This window comes from Thamnophis sirtalis, unplaced genomic scaffold (assembly GCF_051295495.1).
Source record: "Thamnophis sirtalis isolate CommonGarterSnake01/CBP01778 unplaced genomic scaffold, rThaSir2_p1.2 scaffold_13, whole genome shotgun sequence".
Taxonomy (NCBI): domain Eukaryota; kingdom Metazoa; phylum Chordata; class Lepidosauria; order Squamata; family Natricidae; genus Thamnophis; species Thamnophis sirtalis.
In genome coordinates this window covers 39609824-39635636 of record NW_028261393.1, presented here as the reverse complement: position 1 = coordinate 39635636, position 25813 = coordinate 39609824, and the positions used below count along the sequence as shown (strand labels likewise).

General features: G+C 43.4%; 2 protein-coding genes across 4 annotated transcripts in view; one reads left to right on the top strand and one right to left on the bottom strand.

Annotated features, from left to right (window-relative positions):
* Nucleotides 1-25813, top strand: part of PAK3 (p21 (RAC1) activated kinase 3) — a 131406-nt gene that overhangs the window by 36599 nt on the left and 68994 nt on the right. The window lies entirely within an intron of this gene.
* On the bottom strand, nt 21673-22262 carry LOC106551810 (small ribosomal subunit protein uS2). Its single transcript, XM_087727098.1, has one exon. It carries the CDS (start codon nt 22260-22262, stop codon nt 21675-21677), a length of 588 nt encoding a protein of 195 aa, XP_087583224.1. The 3' UTR covers nt 21673-21674.

Sequence of the window (25813 nt, the reverse complement as noted above, 5' to 3'; positions counted from 1 at the left end):
TTCTGGCTCTCTTAGGGTTTGGGGAAGCCAGTATGATCAGAATTTGGTCCCTCCTGCAGGGAGTGTTGCTCTAATTGCATTTTTAGAATTCTCTGCTGCAGGGAGATGTTGTTATGATTGCATCATTGTGCTGGAGTTGACTTTATTTTCATTTATGCTTTATTATAATTATTTTTTTTTCCTTTTAGCCCTCTTTAAGAATAGTTGGAATTAAGTTGCTGGAGTTGGCAATAACTGTAGAGAGAAAACAGACCAGTAAATCCATCAGTCCATCACTCAGCCTACAGTGAAAAATAAACAAACACTGCATTGCAATGTACTGATCAGGAGAACAATCTAGGAATAGAAATAAGAAAAAAGAGAGATGTGGAGGCAGGGGTAAACAAGGAAGAACATAGGACACGTATCTGTTACATAAAGCTGCAGCTTCATTACAGCAGGGAAACCTCCTCCAACTCAATGTCTTCCAGATGTGTTAAGATTGCACCTCCTAAAATTGGCTAGGAACCGGGACCTTGTGATACCAATGCCTCCAAGAGGCATCAGGACACCTCTCCTTGATCAGACCGAGTGCCATCTTCCCCCAGTGGACAAATAGATACCTGTGGGTTGCTTGAAAGATGGAGAGGTGAAAAAAGTAAGGCTCTACATTTAAGAAAAACAACAAGAAAAACAAAATGCACAGGTACAGTATATGTGGTACCTTGCTCAATAGTAGTAACCGTGAAAGGGATCTTGGAGTCCTAGTGGACAACCATTTAAATATGAGCCAGCCATGTGCAGCAGCTGCCAAAAAAGCCAACACAGTTCTAGGCTGCATCAACAGAGGGATAGAATCAAAATCATGTGACGTGTTAATACCACTTTATAATGCCTTGGTAAGGCCACACTTGCAATACTGCATCCAGTTTTGGTTGCCATGATGTAAAAAGGATGTGGAGATTCTAGAAAGGTGCAGAGAAGAGCAACAAAGATGACGAGGAGACTGGAGGCTAAAACAGAGGCTATGCAGAGTGGTGGCAGGAACTGGGTATGTCTAGTCTGATGAAAAGAAGGACTAGGAGAGACATGATAGCAGTGTTCCAATATCTCAGGGGTTGCCACAAAGACGAGGGAATCAAACTATTCTCCAAAGCACCTGAGGGCAGAACAAGATTATTATAAAGTAATTATAAAGATGGAGATTTGATGATAGTGATGTTATCCATTCAGTTGTGTCCAACGGTTCTATGAGCCAAGTCTCTGCACACCTTTCAATCTTGCACTACGTTTGAGGTTTTCTGTGCTCTGGCTGGTGTCAGCTTTGGTGGTGTTCAGCCACCGTGTTCTTTGGCAGCCTGGTTTCCTTTTACCTCTAACTCTTCCTAACTGAATCATATTCTCCAAGGGAGACATGTTTGCCTTCTTCCCCAATTGTTCCTTATTGGTATTTGGAGGCAGGCTAATCTCAATTGGATGTAACTGTTGTGGCCCACCAGCGAACAGTGGAGCTGGCAGCAGATCCAGACAGTGAGGAGGTTGGGGAGGAACCTGGGCCAGTCCTGTAGTCTGGGGAAGGCTCTGATGAGGGCTCTGGGTTGGAGGCAGAGGGGAGGGGGGCAGGGCTGTATGCCAGTTAACAGCTGCCTTCAGAGTCAGATATCAGTGAGTCAGGCGAACAGCTGGAGCCTGTTCCCAATGTGCACATGCACAGAGTTGCCAGATGAAGGGAACAGCTAAAGAAAAGGGGCCGAATTGGGAGTAAGGCCACAGGTGGACGATGAATGGCCCCTCCCAGAGGAAATAAAAGAGGAGTGAAAGGAGAGTGGAGTTTGCAGGAGACAATTTTGTTCGCTTAATTGGTTTGTGACTCTCCAAGACTCCTTGCCACATTATGCAGATATCAGCCTGGCAGATCTCCAAGCCAGATAAGGTCTGTGACTGTAAATCCTCCCTCGAAAGACTTTGCTGAATGTGAATGAGCAGAATTCACAGTAAATTAATAAAAGGGTTTTTTTTTTGTCGGGATCAGGAGTTTGTTTCATGCTCTTGGGAAGCCTAGTTCAGAACAGTAACTGAGTATTTGGAAGCCCTTGATAGACTTGGAACGATCTCCCCGTGGAGATTCGCACCCTCACCACCGTCCAGACCTTCCGCACAGCCCTTAGGATCTGACTATCCCGTCAGGCCTGGGGATAAGATTCTAATTTGCCCTACCCGAATGTTGAATGAAAGTTGTGTTTTATTGTTTTATTTTTATTTATGCACTGTCTTGTGTTTTTGTTTTGCACCCCCCTTCCCATGTATTGTAAGCCGCCCTGAGTCCCCCCAGGGAAAAGGGCGGCCTATAAATCATAATAAACTAAACTAAAAACTAAAAAAACTTCTGTTCCATGAATTCCTCCAATCCCTTTTCCATTCTGTCTACATTAATAGCCATCAACCCTGACAGGGGAATGAATTCCTCACATTAACTATGCACTTGTAGGAATATCAGCCTTTCTGGAGATAGGAAACATGACTAAAGGAGCAAATTGTAATTTATATTAAGGCTACATTAACAGAAGTTTGCAAATCTGAAAGTTCAGACTTCTCACTGCCACTTTTAACTGCTTGATCCATTAGGGTGGATCCTTCCTAAAGTTCTTCCTCCAATTAATAAGCAACTGGCACCTTGTGAATCTCTTTTCTGTCTGTTTTCTGGGCAGTATCTCTTCCCCTGATTCCCCAAGGTTATCTACACATTGGATGACAGGGAAGAAGATGCCATATTTGTGAGGATTTTGGGACTGGACCAGTGGCTTTTTTCCCTGGCATGATATGATGATGGGTTTTTTTTCAGAAGAATTGTCCATCAAACAGCTAATGCCAAGACTTGGAGTGTTAATAGGCAGACAAGATATTTTGGCTATTATGCTAAGAAGGTTGGATGATGATGATGATGATGATGATGATGATGATGATGATGATGATGATGATGATACAAATCCTCAACCTATACCCAAAGGGAAAGTGCTAATTGTTTCTATATTAAAAAGAAAACCACGGTGGTCTTAAATTATGTGGAATGCTGAGTTGCATTGTCATATCTTCTGCTTAGCTACTATGTTTGTAAGTGCACTCAAATGTCAAGAAGTCCTTATCTCTCAGTTACAAGTGAGTGAAAACTGAGTCTCTAAAACTTGTTGTGGTTCACTGAAGAGAGTTGAGTGCGGGAGGGATCTGAAAGTCAGTTGGCTGGTGGGAGGCACATGTGCGGTGGAGCTGAGCTGGGGCAACAGCTCGCAAAGAGGGCTCTGTGTACCTCTGGCATACGTGCCATATGTTCGCCATCATTGTGCTATGCTATTCCATGCTATACTATGCCATTCTATTGTATGCTATTCTATTGTATGCTATGCTATGCTATGCCATGCTATGCTATGCTATTCTATTGTATGCTATGCTAAGCTATTGTATGCTATGCTATTCTATGCTATTCCATGTTGTGCTATGCCATTCTATTGTATGCTATGCTATTCTATTGTATGCTATGCTATGCTATTGTATGCTATGCTACGCTATTGTATACTATCTGTGCTATGCTATTCTATGCCATTCTATGCTATTCCATGCTATTTCATTCTATTCTATTCCATGCTATGCTATGCCAGTCTATTCTATTGTATGCTATGCTATGCCATTCTATTGTATGCTATGCTATGCTATTGTATGCTATGCTACGCTATTGTATACTATGCTGTGCTATGCTATTCTATGCCATTCTATGCTATTCCATGCTATTCCATTCTATTCTATTCTACGCTATGCTATGCCAGTCTATTCTATTGTATCTATGCATGCTATTGTATACTATGCTGTGCTGTGCTGTGCTGTGCTATTCTATGCTATTCCATGCTATGCTATGCCATGCCAGTCTATGCTATTGTATGCTATGCTATGCTATGCTATTCTATTGTATGCTATGCTATGCTATTATATACTATGCTGTGCTATGCTATTCTATGCCATTCTATGCTATTCCATGCTATTCCATTCTATTCTATTCTACACTATGCTATGCCAGTCTATTCTATTGTATCTATGCTATGCTATTGTATACTATGCTGTGCTGTGCTGTGCTGTGCTATTCTATGCTATTCCATGCTATGCTATGCCATGCCAGTCTATTCTATTGTATGCTATGCTATGCTATTCTATTGTATGCTGTGCTATGCTATTATATACTATGCTGTGCTATGCTATTCTATGCTATTGTATACTATGCTATGCTATTCTATTCTGTGCTGTACTGTGATATGGTATACTATTCTATTGTATGCTATGCTAAGCTATGGTATTCTATTGTATGCTATGCTATGTTTTTGTTTTTATTTTATTCATTATTTTATTGTATTTATTTCATATTTCTTACAATAATGTAACAGCATTCTTGGTTTTAGAACATCGATCCCAGGGCATAAGAAACCTCGGAAGTCTTCTAGGCCAACTCCCTCCTCAAGGGAAGAGGTCTTATACCATCCCAGTCAAATGATTGTCCAGTCTATTTTTGAAAACCTCCAGTGATGAAGCACCTACGAGTCTGGGAGTCCAGCTGTTCCATGATTAATTGTTCTCGCTCTCAAAAAATAGCTCTTTAGTTATCATGTCCCTCCCCCCCATCCTTCTCTTCAAGATATACCTAGTTCCCTCAACCGTTCATCATACAATTTATCCTGCAGATCCCTTCTCATATTTGTTGCTCTTCTCTGCACGCTTTCTGGAATCTCAGCATCTTTTTACATTTCGTTTCGTGGCCTGGATTACTCTGACTGGGCTTGGATGTCTCCTATTTCTATTCATTTGGGGAGTGGGAGAGTTTCTATTTCACTGAACCCGACAGATTTATGATTTGCACCCCGCTTTCAATCACTCTCCCCAGCCCCCCCTCCCCCCCATGGTGGGAATGAATATTTCTCTCTGTAGTTAAAAGGCGCTTGAGAAGTAAAAGGAGCTTCAAAGTGCCTGCTGGTGCTTTCAGTGCAGGCTTCTCTCCTTTCCATCAGCGAGGGGCTCGTGGCAAAGATCCAGACAGTCTGTGCTTGCATAAGATGGGGAGAGCTATAATTCTGTATGCAGCAACCTGGGGGGGGGGAGCTAACAGGGAAGGGGAGGTTTTCAGTCTGGAAAAAAGGTACAAAGGAGCTGCAGACAGACAGAAAGCTCAGCTCATCCTTGAGAGATGCAGCAAAAAAAGGCTTGGTTACTGTGACCTGATCAGGTGCTCAAACTGTCTGTTGCTATGGCGATGAAGATGAGTAGAGAAAAAGATCCACACTTGCAGGGCGCTTTCTGAAACCACATGCCTTCCCTCGCTGTCTTAACAAGATGGATACAGACACATAAACACACACATAAATACACAAACACACGGACATATTTATTTTTTATTACTACATCAACTTTATGACACACTCAATATAGCAGTGATGGCAAACCTTTTTTGGCTCCCGTGCCAAAAGCTGGGGCAACACAGGGGGGTCGTGAGCAGGCATTCCACACCCATAACGTACGCGACACCACCACCCCGCACATGCGTGTGTGAGCAGTGCTGCCCACCACTTTTGGTGTAGTTTTTTGCCCTCCCCAAGCTCCAGAGGCTTTATAGGAGCCTGGGGAGGGCGAAAACAGTGCCCCCCCCGATGCTCTCCGGAGGCCTCAGGAGCTTCCCTAAAACCTCCGGAGGGTGAAAAATGGACCTACGGAAGTTTGGAAGTTTGAGAATGGTGACTTCTGGTTTGTCTGTATGGCCGATTTTCGACCTCTGGAGCCTTGAGGGGCTTTTAGGAGGCTTCCCGGAGGGTGAAAAACCATCCTACGAGCAAACCAGAAGTCCATTCCCGAAGGTTTTCCGCACTCTGGAGGCTTCAAGGAAGCCTCCGGAGGGCGAAAAATGGCCTCAAAAGAAGGCCAAAGTCAGTTCCTGAAGTCAGGCCGAAGAAGAAGGCCAAAGTCAGCAACACGTCGCGTGCCCCTTAAAAATGGCTCCACATGCCACCTGTGGCACGTGTGCCATAAGTTCACCATCAAGGCAATATAGATTTCTTTTATTAGATTATAATGTAAAATACAAAAATGCAAAAGAAAATAGTAGGAAAATAAGGGAGGGAGAAGGGAAGGGAAAAATGTAAGGAAAATGGAAAAAAGGAAATAAAAGTATTAACATCCGAGTCCCTCTGATCCAGTAGAATAAGATAATAACATCAAACCTCAATTTTTTACTTTTACGTAATAATATATAAACTAGATATCTCTATAATTCAAACCTATCTAATCGGTAAAACCCAAAATCAAAGTTTCATTTTTTCCCACCTAAAGCACAAAGTCCAGAAGTGGTTTCCAAGTAGAAACATACATAATTGTGTTTTTTTCCTTTAATCAAAGCAATCAGTTTAGTCATCCCTATATTAACTCCATCAACTTTTGCAGCCAAGGGAAGCCAGGACAATGTCTTCTAATGGCACAATCTAATTCCTTCCCCAGCTCTTCTACTTGGGAAAAAGCAGGACAATGTCTGCTTCTCAATAGAAACTCTGCTGAAAGAATTAAGTGAGACGACTCACATAACTTGGATCTGTAAACTCCTTGTAACAAAGATAATTTAGAGAAAAAAAATTGATTAGAGGAATGGAGGCTAAAATACAAGATGAATGGTTGTAGGAACTGGGTAATTCTAGTCTAACAAACAGAGGGACTAGGAATGACATGATAGCAGTCTTCCAGTATTTGAGGGACAGTCTCAGAGAAAAGGGGGTTGACCTATTCTCTCAAACACCTGAGGACAGGACAAGAAGTAATAGAAGGAAACTTAGACATCCAGCTAGAGCTAAGGAGAAATTTTCTGAGAACTAGTCAGTAGAAGTCTCAAAATTGTGGATGCCCTATTTACTGGAGGTTTTCAAGAAGAGACTGGACAACCACTAGTCCATAATTGTATAAGGTCTCCTGTTTGACCAAGAGGTTGGGCTAGAAGACCTCTGAAGTACCTTCCAACCTTATTATTTTGTAATTGGATTAGTAGAACCTACAAAGAATTCTGTGAGATGTGAGGTTGGTTTGGAGACATTGCAGTGGCATCTCTGGAGACCCATCTCCTCCCCAAGGGACCTCAATCATAAATAAAATAACATTGGTGTTTTTTCAATCTCTTGCAAACCTTCATTGACTTTTGGCAGCCTTTGGTGTGAGCTTGCAAGATAATCCTTGCCATACCTCACACAAGATTCATAGAACCATAGAATAACAGAGTTGGAAGGGACCTTGAAGGTCTTCTACTCCAATCCCCTGCTTAAGCAGGAAACCCTACACCACTTCAGACAAATGGATATCCAACATCTTCTTAAAAATATCCAGTGTTGGAGTATTCACAACTTCTGGAGGCAAGTCGTTCCACCGATTAATAGTTCTGTCAGGAAATTTCTCCTTAGTTCTAAGCTGCTTCTCTCCTTGATTACTGTCCACCCATTGCTTCTTGTCCTGCCATCAGGTACCCTGGAGAATAGCTTGACTCCCTCTTCCTTGAGGAAGCCCCTGAGATATTGGAAGACTGCTATCATGTCTCCCCTAGTCCTTCGTTTCATCAAATTAGACATATCCAGTTCCTGTAACCATTCTTCATGTGTTTTAGCCTTCAGTCCCCTAATCATCTTTGTTGCTCTTTACACTCTTTCTAGAGTCTCCACATCTTTTTTACATCATGGCGACCAAAACTGGATGCAGTATTCCAAGTGTGGCCTTACCAAGACCTGCCAATACCAATACCAAGACCTGTTTTCATTCATGCTGGGTTTTGTACAAGGGTATGAAGGTTTCACCCACAATTATACAAGCTCTTGGGTAAGAGCTGTCAGTGGCCCCCAAAGCGTGACCACATTTTAATTCTCCACCCCCAAAAAACTACGACTGGGAAAAGATGGTTGATACTTAAAATGAAGAAATTATTTATGCTTGGTTTTTAAACACTGAGGCAATCCGTGTCAAGGACAGAAAGCTGGATGAGGTTCTGAGGAAATTATCATGTCAGGGACCCTTCCTTGATCAGTGCTGTCTTCTGGGCTTACAGAATAATAGGAAAAAGGGCCTTTTAAATTTCCCATAACACTTTTGGAATAACCTTTATTATTATTTTTTGAGACACAGTGAAAGTTGCCAAACCCTAATGGGGGCATGTTAATTCTTTCCAGGGCTTCATAAAACCTCATCTCAGGCTCTATGTGTAATGAAAGCAGAGGCTGTACTAGTGTGATAGTACTAGTGTGGTTTTACAGACTTTGATGGATTCTTTTGGTTTGTTCATTGCCTAGAGCAGTGATGGCGAACCTCTTTGGCACCAAGTGGCCAAACCGGAACATGCATGCATGTGCGCATGCTGGAACACTGGAAACCTGAAGACCAGCTGGCTGGAATGCGCATGTCTGTTTTGGCCAGTTTTTTGGGCTGTTTGTTGGCTGTTTTTTGGACCGTTTTCAGGCCTTTTCAGTGTTTCTAGTGTGAACTGGGCCAAAAATGGCCCCAAAAGTGGCCTGAAAATGGCCTGCGAATGGCCCAAAAACAGCCTGGAAAAAAGCCCCAAAATGGCCCAGAAAAGGCCTGGAAAACAGCCTGGAAAAACTACCTGTTTTTGGACCATTTTGGACCTTTTTCGGGCTGTTTTCCTATGGTCCGGGGCCTGTGAAGGCCAGCTGGCCTGGCCAGAAACCAGAAAAGCAGCTGGCAACGCTTCCCATAGGTTCGCCATCATGGGCCTAGAGTTCAGGAGTTGAGCGGTTCTAATGAATAGGAATAAATAAATACAACTAGTTGGAAAGGAATATAGAACAGGGAGTTCAGGTCATCCAACTTACAACCACAATTGAACTCAACGTTTTTGTTTCTAAGCAAGTTAAGAGGGTTTTACGACCTTTCATGCCATATTTGTTAAGTGAATCACTGCAGTTGTTCAATTAGTAACCTGGTTGTTAAGTGAAGCTGGCTTCCCCATTGACTTTTCTTGTCAGAAGGTCGCAAAAGGGGATCGCATGACCCCAGGACCCTGCAGCCGTCATAAATATGAGTTTGCTGCCAAGTATCTGAATTTGGTCATGTGACCATGGGGATGCTGCAATGGTTGTGTGAAAAATGGTCATAAGTCATAAGTCCCAGAACTGCAGAAAAAACAATGACTGCCAACCTGCCATCCATTGAGGATCTGTACATTGCACGAATGAAAAAGAGGGTCGTGAAAATATTTACAGACCCCTCACATCCTGGACATAAATTGTTTGAACTCCTACCCTCAAAACGATGCTATAGGGCACTGCACTGTAGTTTTCCCCCCGAACGCCATCACTCTGCTAAACAAATAATTCCTTCAACACTGTCAAACTATTCACTAAAGCTGCATTACTATTACAATTAGTCTTCTCATCGTTCCTATCACCCATCTCCTCCCATTTATGACTGCATGACCGTAACTTTGTTGCTTGTATTCTTACGATTCATATGGATATTGATTGTTTCCTGATTGCTTATTTGTACCCTGTGACTATCATTAAGTGTTGTACCTTAGGATTCTTGACGAATGTATCTTGTCTTTTTATGTCCACTAAGAGCATCTGCACCAAAGACAAATTCCTTGTGTGTCCAATCACACTTGGCCAATAAAGAATTCTATTCTATTCTATTCTATTCTATTCTATTCTATTCTATTCTATTCTATTCTATTCTATTCTATTCTATTCTGCTCCACTCCATTCCGCTCCACTCCACTCCACCTACTCTACTCTAGTCTACTCAGAATTCTAATTTCAAATGGTTGTAAGTTAAGAACTACCTGTATAGAAAATGTTTAATCTGTGCCAATTGACTGAAGAAACTTATCTTTATTTCTCTTGACCAATGCTCAAGATAAATCCAAGTAAGATTTATCTAAAAGTAAAAAGGCCAGCAGCTTTTACTCTTTGGCTGAAGGACTGATTCATGGATCACGTTCTACAATTTCCCACTTAGCTTTAAAAAAGCAGTATGAAGGGAATATAGGCTATGTGTATTTTTAAGTTGTGTTTTCATGATTATAAGCTACAAACAAGAGGTTTATGTTCTAGTGATCTCCCCCTCCCCCTCAAGGTGATGGTAAATAATTAAAATTCTTCATCCTCCTTTTCCTTGCTCTCTAATCAGAAGATACTAGACCAGTGTTTCTCAGCCTTGGCAACTTTAAGATGGGTGAACTTCAACACCCAGAATTCCCTGCATTCTGGATCTTGAAGTTCATTCATAAAGTTGCCAAAGTTATGAAACACAGTACTAGACTGAAGGTTGGAAAAATTACCCTCAGTCTGAATTTGATTTGTTATATAGTCCTGTACAGTCTGTAGGAGCTGATTAGGTTAACACAATAACAGAGTTAGAGGGCATCTTGAAGGTCTTCTAGTCCAACATACTGCTCAAGCAGGAGACTCTATACTATTCTGGATAAATGGCTGTCCAATCCATTTGTCCAAACCCAGGTTTATGTGGTCCGAAGCCAAGTCAGAATGAAGCTGTGGCTTCTTGTACTAAATCTTGCATTTTGGTGGTGAAAACAAAAGAGAGAAGAATGTTACAGAGAAGAAACAAGGGGTCTTCTGTTACCCCAAAAGAAAAGAAAAGAAAATGGAAGTCAGAGTGTAGTTCTGTAGAAGGGCCTGAAGAAGATTCAGTAGGATGGATTTGATCTTGGGTCTTTGTGTAGGCATCTCAGAGGGATTGGATGGTGACAACAACAGAAGACTGGACTAGATTGGTCTTTGATCTGATTCAACATAACTAGATTTATATTCTTCTCTTCTTAGAAAGCCAGATATTGCCCACTTCCAATCTGTGGTCCCTACCATGCTATCTCCAAGGGAACTTCCTATCCCAACTCAAATCCCCCCAAACAAATTCTAACCTAATTCAGACCTTGGCTGGGAGATAAATCCAGGAAACAACTTAGTCAAATCATGAACATTTTACACCAGAATGCTGAATTTTCAACTAGAGGTCAAAGAAAGTCTTGTACAAACAGTCCATGGAGGGTAAGCTTTTTTATATTGACTCTGAACAAGATCTAGCTGGATTTCACAAGTAATCTTTTCTTGGTGCTAAAATGGATTGGAGAGATGTCAGATCCCAAGATCTATTCTCTGCCGAACCCTGGAGACAAAACAGGAAGCAATGGATGGAAATTGATCAAGGAGAGAACCAATCTAGAACTATGGAGAAATTTCCTGACAGAACTATTAACCAGGGAAATGGCTTGCCTTCAGAAGTTGTGGATGTTCTATCATTGGACGTTTTTAAAAAGAGATTGGAAGACTATTGGACTGAAGTGCTATGGAGTTTCCAGTTTGAGAAGAGGATTGGATGAGAAGACTGGAAGGTCCATTTCAATTCTGTTGTTCTGTTGACAGAGGAACTCCTTTGAGAGTTACAAGAGCCTCTGCAGATGATTGATTCCCACAGTTTTCATGGCTTAAATTATGGCTGAACTGCTGTGTTGCATGATCCTCCAAGGGGCTGTTTGTAGTCATGGTAACTTCAAGGCTGACATCTCTGTCACGTGTAGGCACCATTAAACGCAGGGAACGACAGCTCCTACTGTGGTCCCTTGGAGACTCTCGGGTTGAGGTCACAGTCTCCATAAATCAGCTGGTTTTTAAAGCATGAGGCAGAAGCAGGGGTGAAATGCTACTGAGCCAGTTCGCCTGAACCAGTAGTAAAAAAAGGCTTAACAAAGTAAAAAAAAAAGTTCCGACGATCAGCTGTGCTGCACGATGATAGGAACTTTTTAAAAAACTTTATTTTAGCATTTGGGATCAGTTTTTGTTATCAGGAGGCTTCCTTGAGGCCTGCTAGCCAAAAACAGGGGTGGGGTGCTACAAAAGAAAGAAAGAAAGAAAGAAAGAAGGAAAGAAAGAAAGAAAGAAAGAAAGCGAGGGAGGGATGGGAGAAAAAAGGGAGGGAAGAAAGAAAGAAAGAGAGGGAGGGAGGGAAGGAGGGAAGGGAGAAAAAAGGGAAGAAAGAGAAAGAAAGAAAAAGAAAGAAAGAGAAAGAAAAAGAAAGGGAGTGAGAGGGATGGGAGAAAAAAGGAGGGAAGAAAGAAAGAGAAAGAAAGAAAGAAAGGGAGGGAGGATTTGGAGAGAAAGGGAAGAAAGAGAAAGAAGGAGAATGAGAAAGAAAGATGGAGCGAGGATGGAATGGGAGAAAAAAGGGAAGAAAGAAAGAGAAAGAAAAAGAGGGAGGGGGAGGGAGGGGAGAAAAAGGAGGGAAGAAATAAAAGGAAAGAAAAAAAGAAAGGGAGAGGAGGGAGAGAGGGAGGGAGGAAAAAAGGAGAGGGAGGAAGGACCACAAACTTGGCACTAGATGCAGCTTCAGAGAATACCTTGAAAGAGCACAGCAATCCAGGGCTGGAAGGGACCTGGAGGTCATCTAATCCAATCCCCTGCTCTAGCAGGACGTTGTTAAAGTGAGTTTCTGTCTTTTGACCCCCCCCCCCAAGTCATATAACTACATAGCCATGCCCACCCAGTCACATGACTCCCCCCCCCCCGCCAAGCCATGCCCACAGAACCGGTAGGAAATTTTTTGGGATTTCACCACTGGGCAGAAGTACCAAGTGGATGTGTCCTTCTGAAAACTCCTGCTCTGGATGGGTGCTCATTAAATGGAGCTTGTCTTTCGTCACATCTTAATGCAACACAGGTAGTCCTCAACTTAAAGTCATTCATTTAGTGACCATTAGAAGTTACAAAAGCACTGAAAGAAGTGCCTTAAACTTATATAATTATTGTAGCATCCCCATGGTTAAAAAGGTAAAGGTTCCCCCTGCACATATGTGCTAGTCATTTCTGACACTAGGGGGTGGTGCTCATCTCCATTTGAAAGCCGAAGAGCCAGCGCTGTCCGAAGACTTCTCTGTGGTCATATAGCCAGCATGACCCAATGCCGAAGGCGCACGGAATGCTGTTACCTTCCCACCAAAAGTGGTCCCTATTTTTCTACTTGCATTTTTACGTGCTTTTGAATCGCTAGGTTGGCAGAAGCTGGGACAAGTAACAGGAGCTCACTCTGTTACGTGGTGTTAGGAATTAGAACCACTGAACTGCTGACCTTTCTGATTGACAAGCTCAGTGTCTGAGCCACCCTGTCCCCATGGTTACTTGATCAAAATTTTGGTGATTGGCAACCGACATGTATTTGTGAGAGTGGAAGCATCCCGGGGTCATGTGACACCTATTTGTAACCTTCCCTGCCAGCTTCTGGCAGCTAAGTCAATGGGAGAAGCCAGATTTGCATAAAAACACCATGATTCATTTAACAACCCGTTTGCTTAACAACCATGGAAAAAAGTGTTGTAAAATTGGGAGTGACTCATTTCGCAACCCCTTGGTTTAACCATTGAAATCCTGGTCTCAACTGTGGTTGTAAGTCAAGAATTACCTGTGTAGTATTTACTACAATTGTACATGGACTCACCTTGCAAGAAAGGTTCTTTCCCAAAAGCAACTGGACTCTCATATTTTTTTCCTTGAAAATGTTTGCTTCTAATCCAAGAAACTTCTTGTGGTCTTGGATGAGAAGTAAAACGTTTTCAAAGAAATGTATGAAAAAGCATTTTTGACAAAGCAGCTTTGGAACAAACATCACCTGGATCATTGAGAATCTCCACAGAGCTGTGATGGTCAACCTATGGCACCTGTGCCTCATGTATGTGCCGGCCAACTGTTTTTTGGCCTTCCGGAGGACCAGGGAAGGCCGTTTTCATCCTCCCCAGGCTTCAGGAAAGCCTCCAGGCCCAATGGGTCTACCAGAAGTTCAGAGATGATCCAGTAGGTAGTTGGGCCAGTTTTTCACCCTCCCTGGGCTCCGGAGGCTGGGGAAGGCAAAAACAGCCTCTTCTGGCCCCCTGGAAGAAATACCAAGCTCAGCTTGGAGGTGAGCAGTGCGGCGCGTATGGGAGGGGAGGGGGGATTGTGCGCAAAGGCCAGTGGTGGGTTGCAGGCGGTACACCCCAGTACGCACGTACTGGTGCCTGCCGGAAACAGCAGCCACCGTACCGGAACGGTGCTTTGACGGGCCTCCCGCCTTTGTTCCTTACCTGTATTTGAAGGAAATGGGCCATCTGCGCACATGTGTACAGTGTACAGCACCTGTGCGATGTTCTACCGAGCAGCTGGAACATTGCAGATGTTGGGTGCGCATGCGTTCGCAGCGTGCGTGCCCGTGGTGCATGCCTGGCTCCCGTTGCAGCATACCAGAGCTGAAACTCACTGCTGGCACATGCGCATGTGTGGACGCACTTTGCATTATGGTTGCCGGGACACCTGGGCACTATTGTGCACGCATGCTCAGATTTGTGGCACCCAACAACAAAAAGGTTAGCCACCCCTGCCATAGAGATTCATCTTGCAATTTCTCAGGCTTATTCTCTGCCATGAATGAGATTAGTCTTCCTCATTTGCTCTCTTTTAAATTTCTCCTTCCTGCGTTTTAAGGTAAAAAAGGAGACTCTGTTGATTTTACACTCTGCTAGTTGTTGCCGGTTCTAGGGGTCAGTGCTACCATCTCCATTTCAAGGCCATTGAGCCAGCGCTGTCGAAAGACATTTCCACGGTCATGAGAGCAGCCTGATATGCAGTTACCTTCCCACGTGGTGCCTATTTATACATTTGCATTCAGTGTCGGGATTCAAATAATTTAACAACCGGTTCTCTGCCCTAATGACTGGCTTTCTCATTTTCCTCGCTTCCATCCCACCCAAGAGCAAAGATAATGCAAAATCCTCACTTCCACCTCATTCCAGATCAACCATCATTTCCTCATCTGCTTTCCAGATCTGTTCTCCTGCATGCAGGGCAACAAAAGAAGACAGTGTGACTACCAGTTTAAAAGAGGTTCAGTCAGACCTACCAACTTCTCAGGGGGGAAAAAGATCTCGCAAAGTTGGAGGGTCTGACTGAACTGACTCCCAGCTGATCAGGGCAGCCAGTCCATTTGCCACCTCCCAACGGATCAGCGCGGCTCCCAGTCATGCCTCTGCAGCCTTCCCGCCCTGAATTGCAACTCCGGTGGGCGAGGCCAGCCGGTGGTGGAAGCAACCAGTTCGCCAAACTAAGCAAACAATTAACAACCGATTCAGTTGAACCTGTACGAACTGGCTGAATCCCACCATTGCCTGCATTTGCATGCTTTTGAAGTACTAGGTTGGCAGGAACTGGGGTGAGGACAGGAGCTCACTCTGTGACATGGCGCTCGGGTCTCGAACCCGGGCTGCCAGCTTTCCAGCCAACAAGCCCAACATCTTAATTGTTGAGGCAGGGCACCACCCTGCTGGTTTTACAATTTGCTTAATTGTTGGTGGTGTGGGAAGTACACCTTTTTCACTGTTCAGATTCTCCCTCCCTGCCCAACAATTCCCCCTGGCAGCCTCCTCTGTGATTTACCATTAATGTCAGAAGCCACGGAGGCTGTAGAATACTGGAGATGATGGAGAATTAAAAACAACCACAAAGTTAACCTTTATGCCCTCACCCACACCTACACCATCATCCCCTCATCACTAAATGAATGTAAAAGCAGCACACGCCAGCCAGCCATGACGATTTCTCTGACTTCTTTTGCAATCAAGCTGATTTTTTTCCCCATTCAGTTTGAATGAAACCTATTTTGTTTGGTTTTAAAATAAAAGCAGAATAATGTGTCAGCATCAAATTGTTGCTGATCTCAGGTGTCAGCCTGACCCGTCGTCTCTTGTGCCATGGCTATTAGTGCTCCTTGTGAAGGAGGTGTTACTCAGGGCTACTTCTCAGATTGGTTCGTGATGGACTATTTTTGCAGCAAAACAGACACCTTTGTGTAAAAAGATGCTCTGTCCCAATCATAGTTCTGATCTTTTGATCTTATGCTAAAGTGCCTGTTCGGATGCTGCTGTTTGTGGCATGCTGGAAAAATACTATGTGTGAGGTAATTATAGTGGAAGTCGGCTGCTGCTTTTGCCAACTTGCTAGACAAGTATTTTGCCTCCCCCTCCTTGTACATAGATACTCTTTTGACCTGTTCTGAAAAGATGGGGATGTTTCAACTGTCATGTAAACAATGTTTTTTTTTTGCATTTTATTGTCTGATGAACAAGTTATACACACCATGAAGTGAGATGTGCATCTCCTTCACCCCTTTGTCCTTCTCCACATTTCTTCTTTTCATTCTCCTCTTTCTTCTTCTTCCCCTTCTCCTCCTCCTTCTTCACCATCCTAGCTACTTCTTCTCCTCATCCTCCTTTTCCACCATCCGTTCGTCTCCATAGTCTCCTTTTCCATCATTTCTCCTTCTCTACCAATTCTCCTTTTCCACCACCTTTTCCCTCTTCACCACCCATTCTTCTTCTTCTCCTTCTTCTCCATCACCCCTTTTCCTTCTTCACTACCCCTTCTCCTCCTCATTCCCTCGTATCCTTAAGACTTGTTGTTTATGGTATCTTTTTTGAGATAACACCTGCTAAGGAAATGAAGATCAAAAGAACTTGCTTGGATGTCACGTTGCTACTTTCTATATAAAGAGAGTTTAATGGGATATCACAGGTAAAATTACATCTCTCCCAAACAGAGCGGCCTTACCTTTGTCAAAATGCAAAGGTAAAATATCCTCTCTCTCTCTCTACTCAATTGTGAAGCCTCACTCTAAAAGGGACGACAGAAAAACGCACCTATATAAGCAGAGGACAGAGAAGGCAGAGTGCCAAAAAAGAGGGGGTGATTAACTTTTGGAAATTTAATTTTTTTTCTCTAATGGAAATAACAGGAAATGGGTTGCAAATACTCTGGAAATACTACTTTCTTTCTTTTCTTCTTAGACCTATTTCCCTGTGTTCATTCGCTGAGGGTCAGGTTACATCAGGATGGATCATTTAGAATGGGTATACAATGAACTTCTTGAAAAGGCCTGGGTCAGGCTGAAATTCAAAACAAGACTGTCTGAAACTCATCAAGAAAATGCCGGTGATGTAATTCCAAACTGCCTGGTCAATCCACCTTTTGGGTTGGACAAAGGAGAGGTAAAAACTAGGCAAGCAAGGCAGAGATCTGGTTTCTTGGTGACCTAAATAGCACGAAGAAGATCTGTGGAAGGCATCAGGATATCATTCCACTATTATCTTAAGTGTGGGGCCATTTAAGGCTCCATTAGCATGCTTCTCACAGCTCCGTTTTGTTTTCTGTTGGGTATGCACCATCTAGTTGCAACAGCCCAGATTATACATTTGCGTTTCTCGTTATAGTAAGTACACGCAACCGAAAAAGGATTTTAAGGCCAGCAAATAGCAATAGCAGTAGACTTATATACCGCTTCATAGGCCTTTCAGGCCTCTCTAAGCGGTTTACAGAGAGTCAGCATATTGCCCCCAACAATCTGGGTCCTCATTTTTACCCACCTCGGAAGGATGGAAGGCTGAGTCAACCCTGAGCCGGTGAGATTTGAACCGCTGACCTGCTGATCTAGCAGTAGCCTGCAGTGCTGCATTTAACCACTGCGCCACCTCGGCTCTTCTTAGCAAAGAAATCTTGTTCAGAAGATTCAGAGTTAAAAATGCAAAAGGAGATCAGCAGGAAAAGAAATGTTCCCTTTGTTGCCTGAGACAGAACTTGAAACCCATTTGAGCTTTACTAGAACCAACATCTTAAACCATCCATTTGTCAGCAAGATTTGTTGGGCTTCTGCATGTCTATCGTCAGGTTTTTATTATTATTTTTATTAAGCTTGATGACTAAACCAGAGATGAACAGTTCGCAGCAGGGAGGCAAATTGGTAAGTCCCACCCCCCCCCTGCCCTGCCAGTTTTTGTAAGAAAAGTAAAAGTGATTGATTACTGTATTTTTCAGAGTATAAGATGCACCTTTCCCCCATCCCCCTAAAAGACCATGGAAATGTTGCCGTGTCTTATACACCGAATACAGCCATTTTTGGCCTCCCAAAGCCCCATCCCTGCACCCCACTTTTGTGAAAAACAGGCCGTTTTGGTTAAGGAACTGTGGAGATCTTAGTGCTCTCTGAACTTGGTTGTTGTCTTACAGACTTTTCATTACCAATCTAGGTAACATAATTAGGTCTGGGACTCATAATGTTATCTAATTTGGCAATGAAATATCTTCAAGAAAATAACTACCGTGTTTTTTGGACTAAAAGATGCACCTGTGTATAAGTCGCACTAAGATTTTGAAGAGGTAAGTAAGAAAAATAGTATTTGTCCTCCAGGGCCCCCAGCAGCACTCTGCAGGCTTCAGCTGGACTGGGGCAAGGGTCAGCAATCCGTGGCTCTGGAGCCGCATGTGGCTCTTTCATCCCCCTGCTGCGATTTCCTGTCACCGGTCAGCTCCACAATTGATAGGGCTTTCAATTAGGACAGGAAGAGGAAAAAGGATGCTGTGCTAGGAGGAGACTCTATGGTAGGGGAACCAGACTTCCAGTCAGCAGAGGAAAAAGGACACCACACTAGGAGGAGACTCTATGGTGGGAGAACTGGACTTCCAGTCAGCAAAGGAAAAAGGATGCCACAGTAGGAGGAGACTCTACAGTGGGGGGAACCGGACTTCCAGTCAGTTCCAGAATTGAATGGGGGGCTTCCATTTAGGACCTTTATGGCTCTTTGAGTGTTTAAGATTGCTGACCCCTGGGCTGGGGGATGGCAAAAACGCCCCCATTTTTGCAAAAAGCAGGCAGAAAATGAGCCATTTTTCACAAACACAGGGACATTTTTGCCTTCCCCCAGCCCTGCTGAAACCTTCAGAGAGCTGCTGGGGGCTGGGGGAAAGGCAAAAATGCCTCAATTTTTGTGAAAAGTTGCCTGTTTTCTGCCCGTTGGGGTTTTTTTTTTGCAAAAAAACGGCATTTTTGCCTTCCCCCAGCCCAGCTGAAGCCTGCAGAATGCTGCTGGGGGCCAGGGAGGACAAAACCTTTTTTTCTTACTTACCTCTTCGAAATCTTGGTGCGTCTTATACATTGGTGTGTCTTATAGTCTGAAAAATACGGTAAGTTGATTGGATCCCTGGTTCTCTGAAAACAGCTAAGTTCCCAAATCAACAACCAAAATTAAAATTTAAGATTTCTAGTGTTAAGTTTTGCCTGAGGGAATTTTGTCACTGTGATACTTCATGGAGCACTCCCCAAAGATGGTCAAGGCCCATCTGGTCAAAAGTAAGTGACCATGCTTTGTCAGATGATTCTTTTTTCTTCCTGTTGTTGTTTCTTCCTGTTCTTCAAATATTGGGACCAGGTGAACTGGGCAGAGTGAGGAATTAGTTCTAAGACAACTGAAGGATACAGGTTGACTTGACTTGAGACAACAGTTGGCAATGACAAAATTTCCATTGTCAAGTGAGGCAGTTGTTAAGTGAGCTTTGCCCTATTTTACAACCTGTTTGGCAACAGTTCAGGAAATCGCTGCTATTGTTAAGTGAATCATGTGGCCATTAAGCAGAAACTGGCTTCCCCAATTGACTTTGCTTGTTGGAAGCCACCTGAGGTGGTTACAAATGGTGATCATAGGATGCCGGAGCATTGCAACTGTCATAAATATCATGCCAAGTGCCCAGATGTTGCTCACATAACCATGAGGATGATGTAACCATCATTAAATGTGAAAACTGGTCATAAGTCACTTTTTTCATACCCTTGTAACTTCGAACATCATTACATGAATGCTTGTAAATCAAGGACTACCTACCTGTACCAGGTTTACATTTGTCTTTATTTGTCTCATTGGGGGGAGGAGGGTGGTGGTCATCTGAAATGGTTTCAAGTCCTCATTTGCTTAGCCTTTATCATCCTCTTCTGTTTGTTTCCCCAATCAGAATTTCTGATATCATTGTCATGTTTGATGATACTCAACTTTGCTAGTGCTTTAAAGCTTTTGATGACCATCACAGTCAACAATGAAAGAATGTCCTATTAGCATTTCTTCTTGGATGTCCTCCGTACATATTAAACTAAAGATAACCAAGACTAAGATTGTTGTTTTTGGACCTTAATGTTTTTTCCTATCCTCCCTTGAGTCCCCCTTCCCCCCACTTATCTTCAGGGCTTCCAGATTGCCCCAGTTTCTGCTACCCACAACCTTGAAGGTTTGATCAATGTCCAGCTGACTTTTCACTTGCTTGCTGTTTCTATAGTTACAGTCACTCTTGTCATCTGATGAATATTCATAGGAGGTGGGGCTCTGTTGACCGAGAAAAATGCAGTGCTATTGGTGCATGCCCTGGTTATCTCATCCCTGGATTATTGTCAATAGACTTCTGTAGGTGTTCCCCATTCCTCTCTTCATCACCTGATCTTAGTCTAGAAAACAATTTCTGGAACTTTGTTACAGGATGAATCGTTATTCAGAGAAGGCAGGTCAATAATGGAACCAGACAGGAATGTATGTGTAGTGTTATATCAAGATTTAAAAGATTACAAGGCAAAAGATGAAAGAGAATTTGTGGGAATATTTCTCTCATCAGAGTCTGAGAATCCCTGTGGTCATGGAATGAGTAGAGAAAGTTTTGGTCAGATGAATGCTACTGAGCATTACAGATAAAAGAGAACAAGAGTATAGAGTATTAGAGAGATAGTCGTGAAAAAGTATGTGGCAGCCATTACAAAAACATTAGCTTAGACATAAGTGGGTATGACTTATAATCAGACCATGTATAATTGACAATGGATTTTATTATAGATTTTAGTTGTTATTTATTATTTTATACTAGAAGTTTTAAGTGTATATATAAAGGTAACAGTTCCCCTCGCACATATGTGCTAGTTGTTCTCGACTGTAGGGGGCGGTGCTCATCTCCGTTTCAAAGCCGAAGAACCAGAGCTGTCTGAAGACGTCTCCGTGGTCATGTGACCGGCATGACTAAATGCCGAAGGCGCACGGAACGCTGTTACCTTCCCACCAAAGGTGGTTCCTGTTTTCCTACTTGCATTTTTACATGCTTTCGAACTGCTAGGTTGGCAGAAGCTGGGACAAGTAATGGAAGCTCACTCTTTTATGTGGTGCTAGGGATTTGAACTGCTGAACTGCCAACATTTCTGATCAACAAGCTCAGCCTCTTAGCCACGGAGCCCCCCCCCCCCAAATGTATATATACACCGAGTGCTTTTATTTGTTCTAGTTGCTGGACTAAAACTATAATAATACATTGTATTGTATTTATTTGTATTTATTTGTCTTGTATGCCGCCCACTCCCAAAGGACTCCGGGCGGCTCACGATAGACAAGGGAAGGGGGAAGACTAGACAAAGACAACACTTTAAAAACAAAACCGCAACATTCACAATTTCCGCAGGGCTGGATGTTTTACAGGCTCCCTGGCCTGCTGGAACAGCCAGGACTTGGTGGCTTTGTGGAAAGCTGGGAGGGTCGTAAGGGTCCATTGCTGTTGTTGTTGTTGTTGACAGAAGTGGGTAAGGAGGTTTCTGAAAATTGGGCTGTCTTGATTCTCTAGGACAAAGAAGAGAAACAGTGAGGCTGTCAAAATTCTGCTATTATAGCCTACATCAATGGTCTTACTGAATTTTTTGTGGGGTTGGTTTGCTGACCTTGTCTACCTCAAGGGGTTGACATAAAGGAAAGAGAAGTTTGAAAGCCCATCTTCCTTTTTTTTTAGTTAACAAGGAAAGATATTTTATTCTTCAATTGTAATTCTTGAATTGCTATTGCTTAACCAGGACCGTTCTGTGGCAGTACCAACCCACTCAGTAGCCTGAGCTGTGGAAGCTGCCGACCAGTTTTCAGTGGCAGTCTGTGAACTCCAGTCCTCAGGGGGGTAAGGTTGAATTGGGATGGAAGGCACTTGTACCCCTTCAGTCCAATCAGACACCTCTGGTTGTGGAGGTGCAGTGAATTCAGGGGCAGGTGCTGTCCATTCACCCTGGAACTCCTCCTTGGTAACTGCCTTATCAGCTGCAGCCTGTTCTTCTTTTTCAATCTCTTTGGGATCTCGGTAGAAATAGAGATCAGGCATAACTTCCCATGGATGCTCATGGGAAATAGTGCCACACATTCGAAGGACTTCTCGAGCCAACATCCACCACATCAGACCAACTGAGTGAGCTCCCTTGTTGTTGCAGGGAATAGCAATATCCACATAACGTAGGGGAGAATCTTTATTGCGCAAAGCAAGGGTGGGAATGCTTACATAAGATGCTTCAGTCAGTGGCTGATGATCAGCTCTTGGATCAGTGACCACCAAAAGGCGGGGTTGAAAGCCCATCTTCCATTGCATTGGAGTTCATCGGGGGACCTCCCCATACCATTTGTCAGTTGGCCAACACCAAAAAGAGTCTTTTGCAGGATGTTTGTTTCTTCCTATTCTTCAAATATTGGGACCAGGTGAACTGGGCAGAGTGAGGAATTAATTCTAAGACAGCTGAAGGATACAGGGTGACTTGACTTACGACCACAGTTGATATATTGCTACAATAAAGCTTTTGCAATCTACTGATAGTTGCCTGCTATTATTGGGCGGTGTTTATTGATTATCCTCTGCTGCTATATAAAAGATTCCTAATTTTAGAGCAGAGCGCCAGCCTCTTCTAACACATTCCATATTGTTCTCAAGTTCTCAACTGCCCTATTTCAGCCAGTTTAAATTATTGGCATTTGTGTTTAGAGCTCTCCAGTTGCAAACTTCCCAGGTTATCTGGTCTATCTTGTCCACGCCTTACATCCCCTGAGAAGGGGGCTGTTTTGGTTTCTCATTTCAGGGTTGTGGTCTTCAAGTTCAAGCTTTTAAGGACATATTCCCATGACTCTGGAATCAGTGTCTGCCTTTCTTTATTTCTGTGGAATGTTGATGATGAAGGTAAATATATATGTCCCAGGATAATGATGTGAGATCGAATTTAGGTTGGGACCAGAGATTTAGTCTTCCAAAATTCTTCAGGGAATTTCTCTCTATGTGCTTCAATCATTTCCCTGGCTAATGATAGTTGAATGACCAAGGACATACATTTAATTTCTAAGTGTTGTGGCCCACCAGCGGCCAGTGGAGCTGACAGCAGAGTTGGACAGTAAGGAGGTTGGGGAGGAACATGGGCCAGTCCTGGAGGTTGAGGAAAGGTCAGATAAGGGCTCTGTGTTGAAGGCAGAGAGGGAGTTAAACAGCAGTGAGGCAGAAGAACAGCTGGAGCCTGTTCTCAGGGTGCGCATGTCCACAGCTGCCAGAAGACAAGAACAACTGAGAAAGCAGGGTCAACTTAAAAGTAAAGCCACATCTTTGAGATGATTGGCCTCTCCCAGCGGAAACAAAAGAATGGGGAGTGGGCTTTTGCAGGAAACAATTCATTCATTTCGGTCTGGGAAGTTCTTTGTGATTATAAGAGACTCTGTGTCAAGTTTTGCTTTGCCCTGTGTTTGGACGCTAGTTATCTGGCAGTGCTCTGAATGAGATAAGGTGTGTGTGGATAAACATTCCTCTCAAAGACTGTTTGTTAAAACCTTGCTGACTGTGAATGAAAGGAATTCACAGTCATGTAAATAAAAGAGGTTTTGTCAGGACCAAGACTTTGCTTCTTGCTTTCTAAGGAAGCCTGGGTCAGCATTGGCCATGCAGGTACAAAGATAGCCAGGGAAATGATTGAAGCCTAAGAAATGGGCCCCTTGTCAGTTAATAGGAGTGCTGAATTACCAGCAGCCTATCAAATACTCAGGAGCCGAAGGCTTGGCAGCACAAGGAAATGACACCCAATCGCCAGTCTTCAACACACCAATTAGCCATATTTTTATTGAAGGCACCACATAAACTTGACTCACAGAACAGCCCAAAGCTTGTATTCCAGTAACAAAAATTCCTGAAGATGGTTTCCAGCATGAGTCCAAAAGCTCAGAAGAGTAAATTTCTCATCTCAGTGACCAACCCAAATTTAATCTTGATGATCTTTAAAAGGGATTTAAAGCAGGAGTGGGATTCATTTACCTTCCCTACCAGTTCACAAATGTGAGCGTGCATGCAGTCTTCCACACATGTGCTTTTGGTGAAAAAAGGGTCTAAATGGGATGCCGTAGAGCTGAGGCAGGTGAGTGGAGTCACCTGTGATTTCTGCTACGAGTTCGGGCGAACTGGTCCGAACTGGTAGAATGCCACCTTTGATTTAAAGGCTGTTTCAACTACTCTTCTTGTAGAACAGTGTTTCTCAACCTTGGCAACTTGAAGATGTCTGGACCTCAACTCCCAGAATTCAACTACTCTTCTTGTAGAACAGTGTTTCTCAACCTTGGCAACTTGAAGATGTCTGGAACTCAACTCCTAGAATTTGCTGGCTGGGGAATTCTGGGAGTTGAAGTCCAGACATCTTCAAGTTGCCAAGGTTGAGAAACACTGTTGTAGAATATTATCTTTTTGAAATGATTATGGATGTGTACATCTACTCAGTCCTATCCCTGGGACTGTATTGTTTAAATTTGTTGATTTAGTACTAATATTTGTTTACTGAGTTTTGAGCTAATGTTTTTGGATTGATCTGGAACTATCATTTTTGGTGGCTTGTTTTGTACCACATCTTGGTAAATGTGTGATAGGTGGTCATGTTTAACGACGATAAAGTAAAAAAAATAATCAGATTAAATTATTGTGTCAGAACTATGTTTGGAAAAGAAGAAAGTATGGATATACCAGGAGATAGTTGAATAGAAGACAAAGAATTGGAAAAGATCCTAAAGTATCAAGATCTGACAATCAAATAAAAGATTATGGCATAAACTGGCTGGCATAAAGGAATGCTTTAGAGTTAACACCCAGCGGTTATTGGCACACTGGGTGCCATACCATAAAACCTTGGATGGCGCTTAGAAAAATCTGTGCATTAACAAAATTTCCACCTGCCAATTGCAAAAGACTGTTGGATTGTGCACATTGCACAAGAGCCGAGGTGGCGCAGTGGTTAAATGCAGTACTGCAGGCTACTTCAGCTGACTGCAGTTCTGCAGTTCTGCAGTTTGGCTGTTCAAATCTCACTGGCTCAGGGTTGACTCATCCTTCCATCCTTCCGAGGTGGGTAAAATGAGGACCCGGATTGTTGTTGGGGGCGATAGGCTGACTCTGTAAACTGCTTAGAGAGGGCTGAAAGCCCTATGAAGCGGTATATGCTATTGCTATTGCTATTGTTGCTGATACATTGCAGTGCCTTAGGTTCTTGGGAAGAAGTCAATGTGTATGAAGGCCATCACTCTGCTCTGTGCATAATAAGTCTCAGGCAGATTTTACTATCAATTATTATTTATTAGATGTTCTAGGATGCTTCTCTGTCACAGATAGTCATAGAGTCACCCCCAAATACATCTTATCTAGAAATATTATCAAGAAATCATCTAAAGCATTGAGGGCTAACCTTTTTCTCCTTGTGTGACAAAATCGGAACATGCATGTGCGACAGCATGCGTGGATGTGCCCACACCCACAATGCAATGTGCCTGCCCACGGCAAATGCATGCATGACCCTCCACACTCCCCCCATGTGCATGACACACACACAAACGCACTCCCTGTGCACTTGTGTGTAACCCACCTGTGCCGTGTTTTGGGCATAGTAGGCCTCACAGAAGCCTCCTGAAACCAAAAATGGGGCGCAGGGGACCACCACATAGCTCATGCTCCCCCACCCCCTGCATACATGTGCCCCCCCCCACATGCATGCATGTCTCTCGAAAATCTGAGACCTGAAAATCAGATGGCTGGCAGGAGGTGCATGCGCGCAGGCGCAGTGGAGCTGAGCTGGGTGACGGCTCACATTCCTGCAGAGCGTACTCCCTGTGCCACCTGTGGCA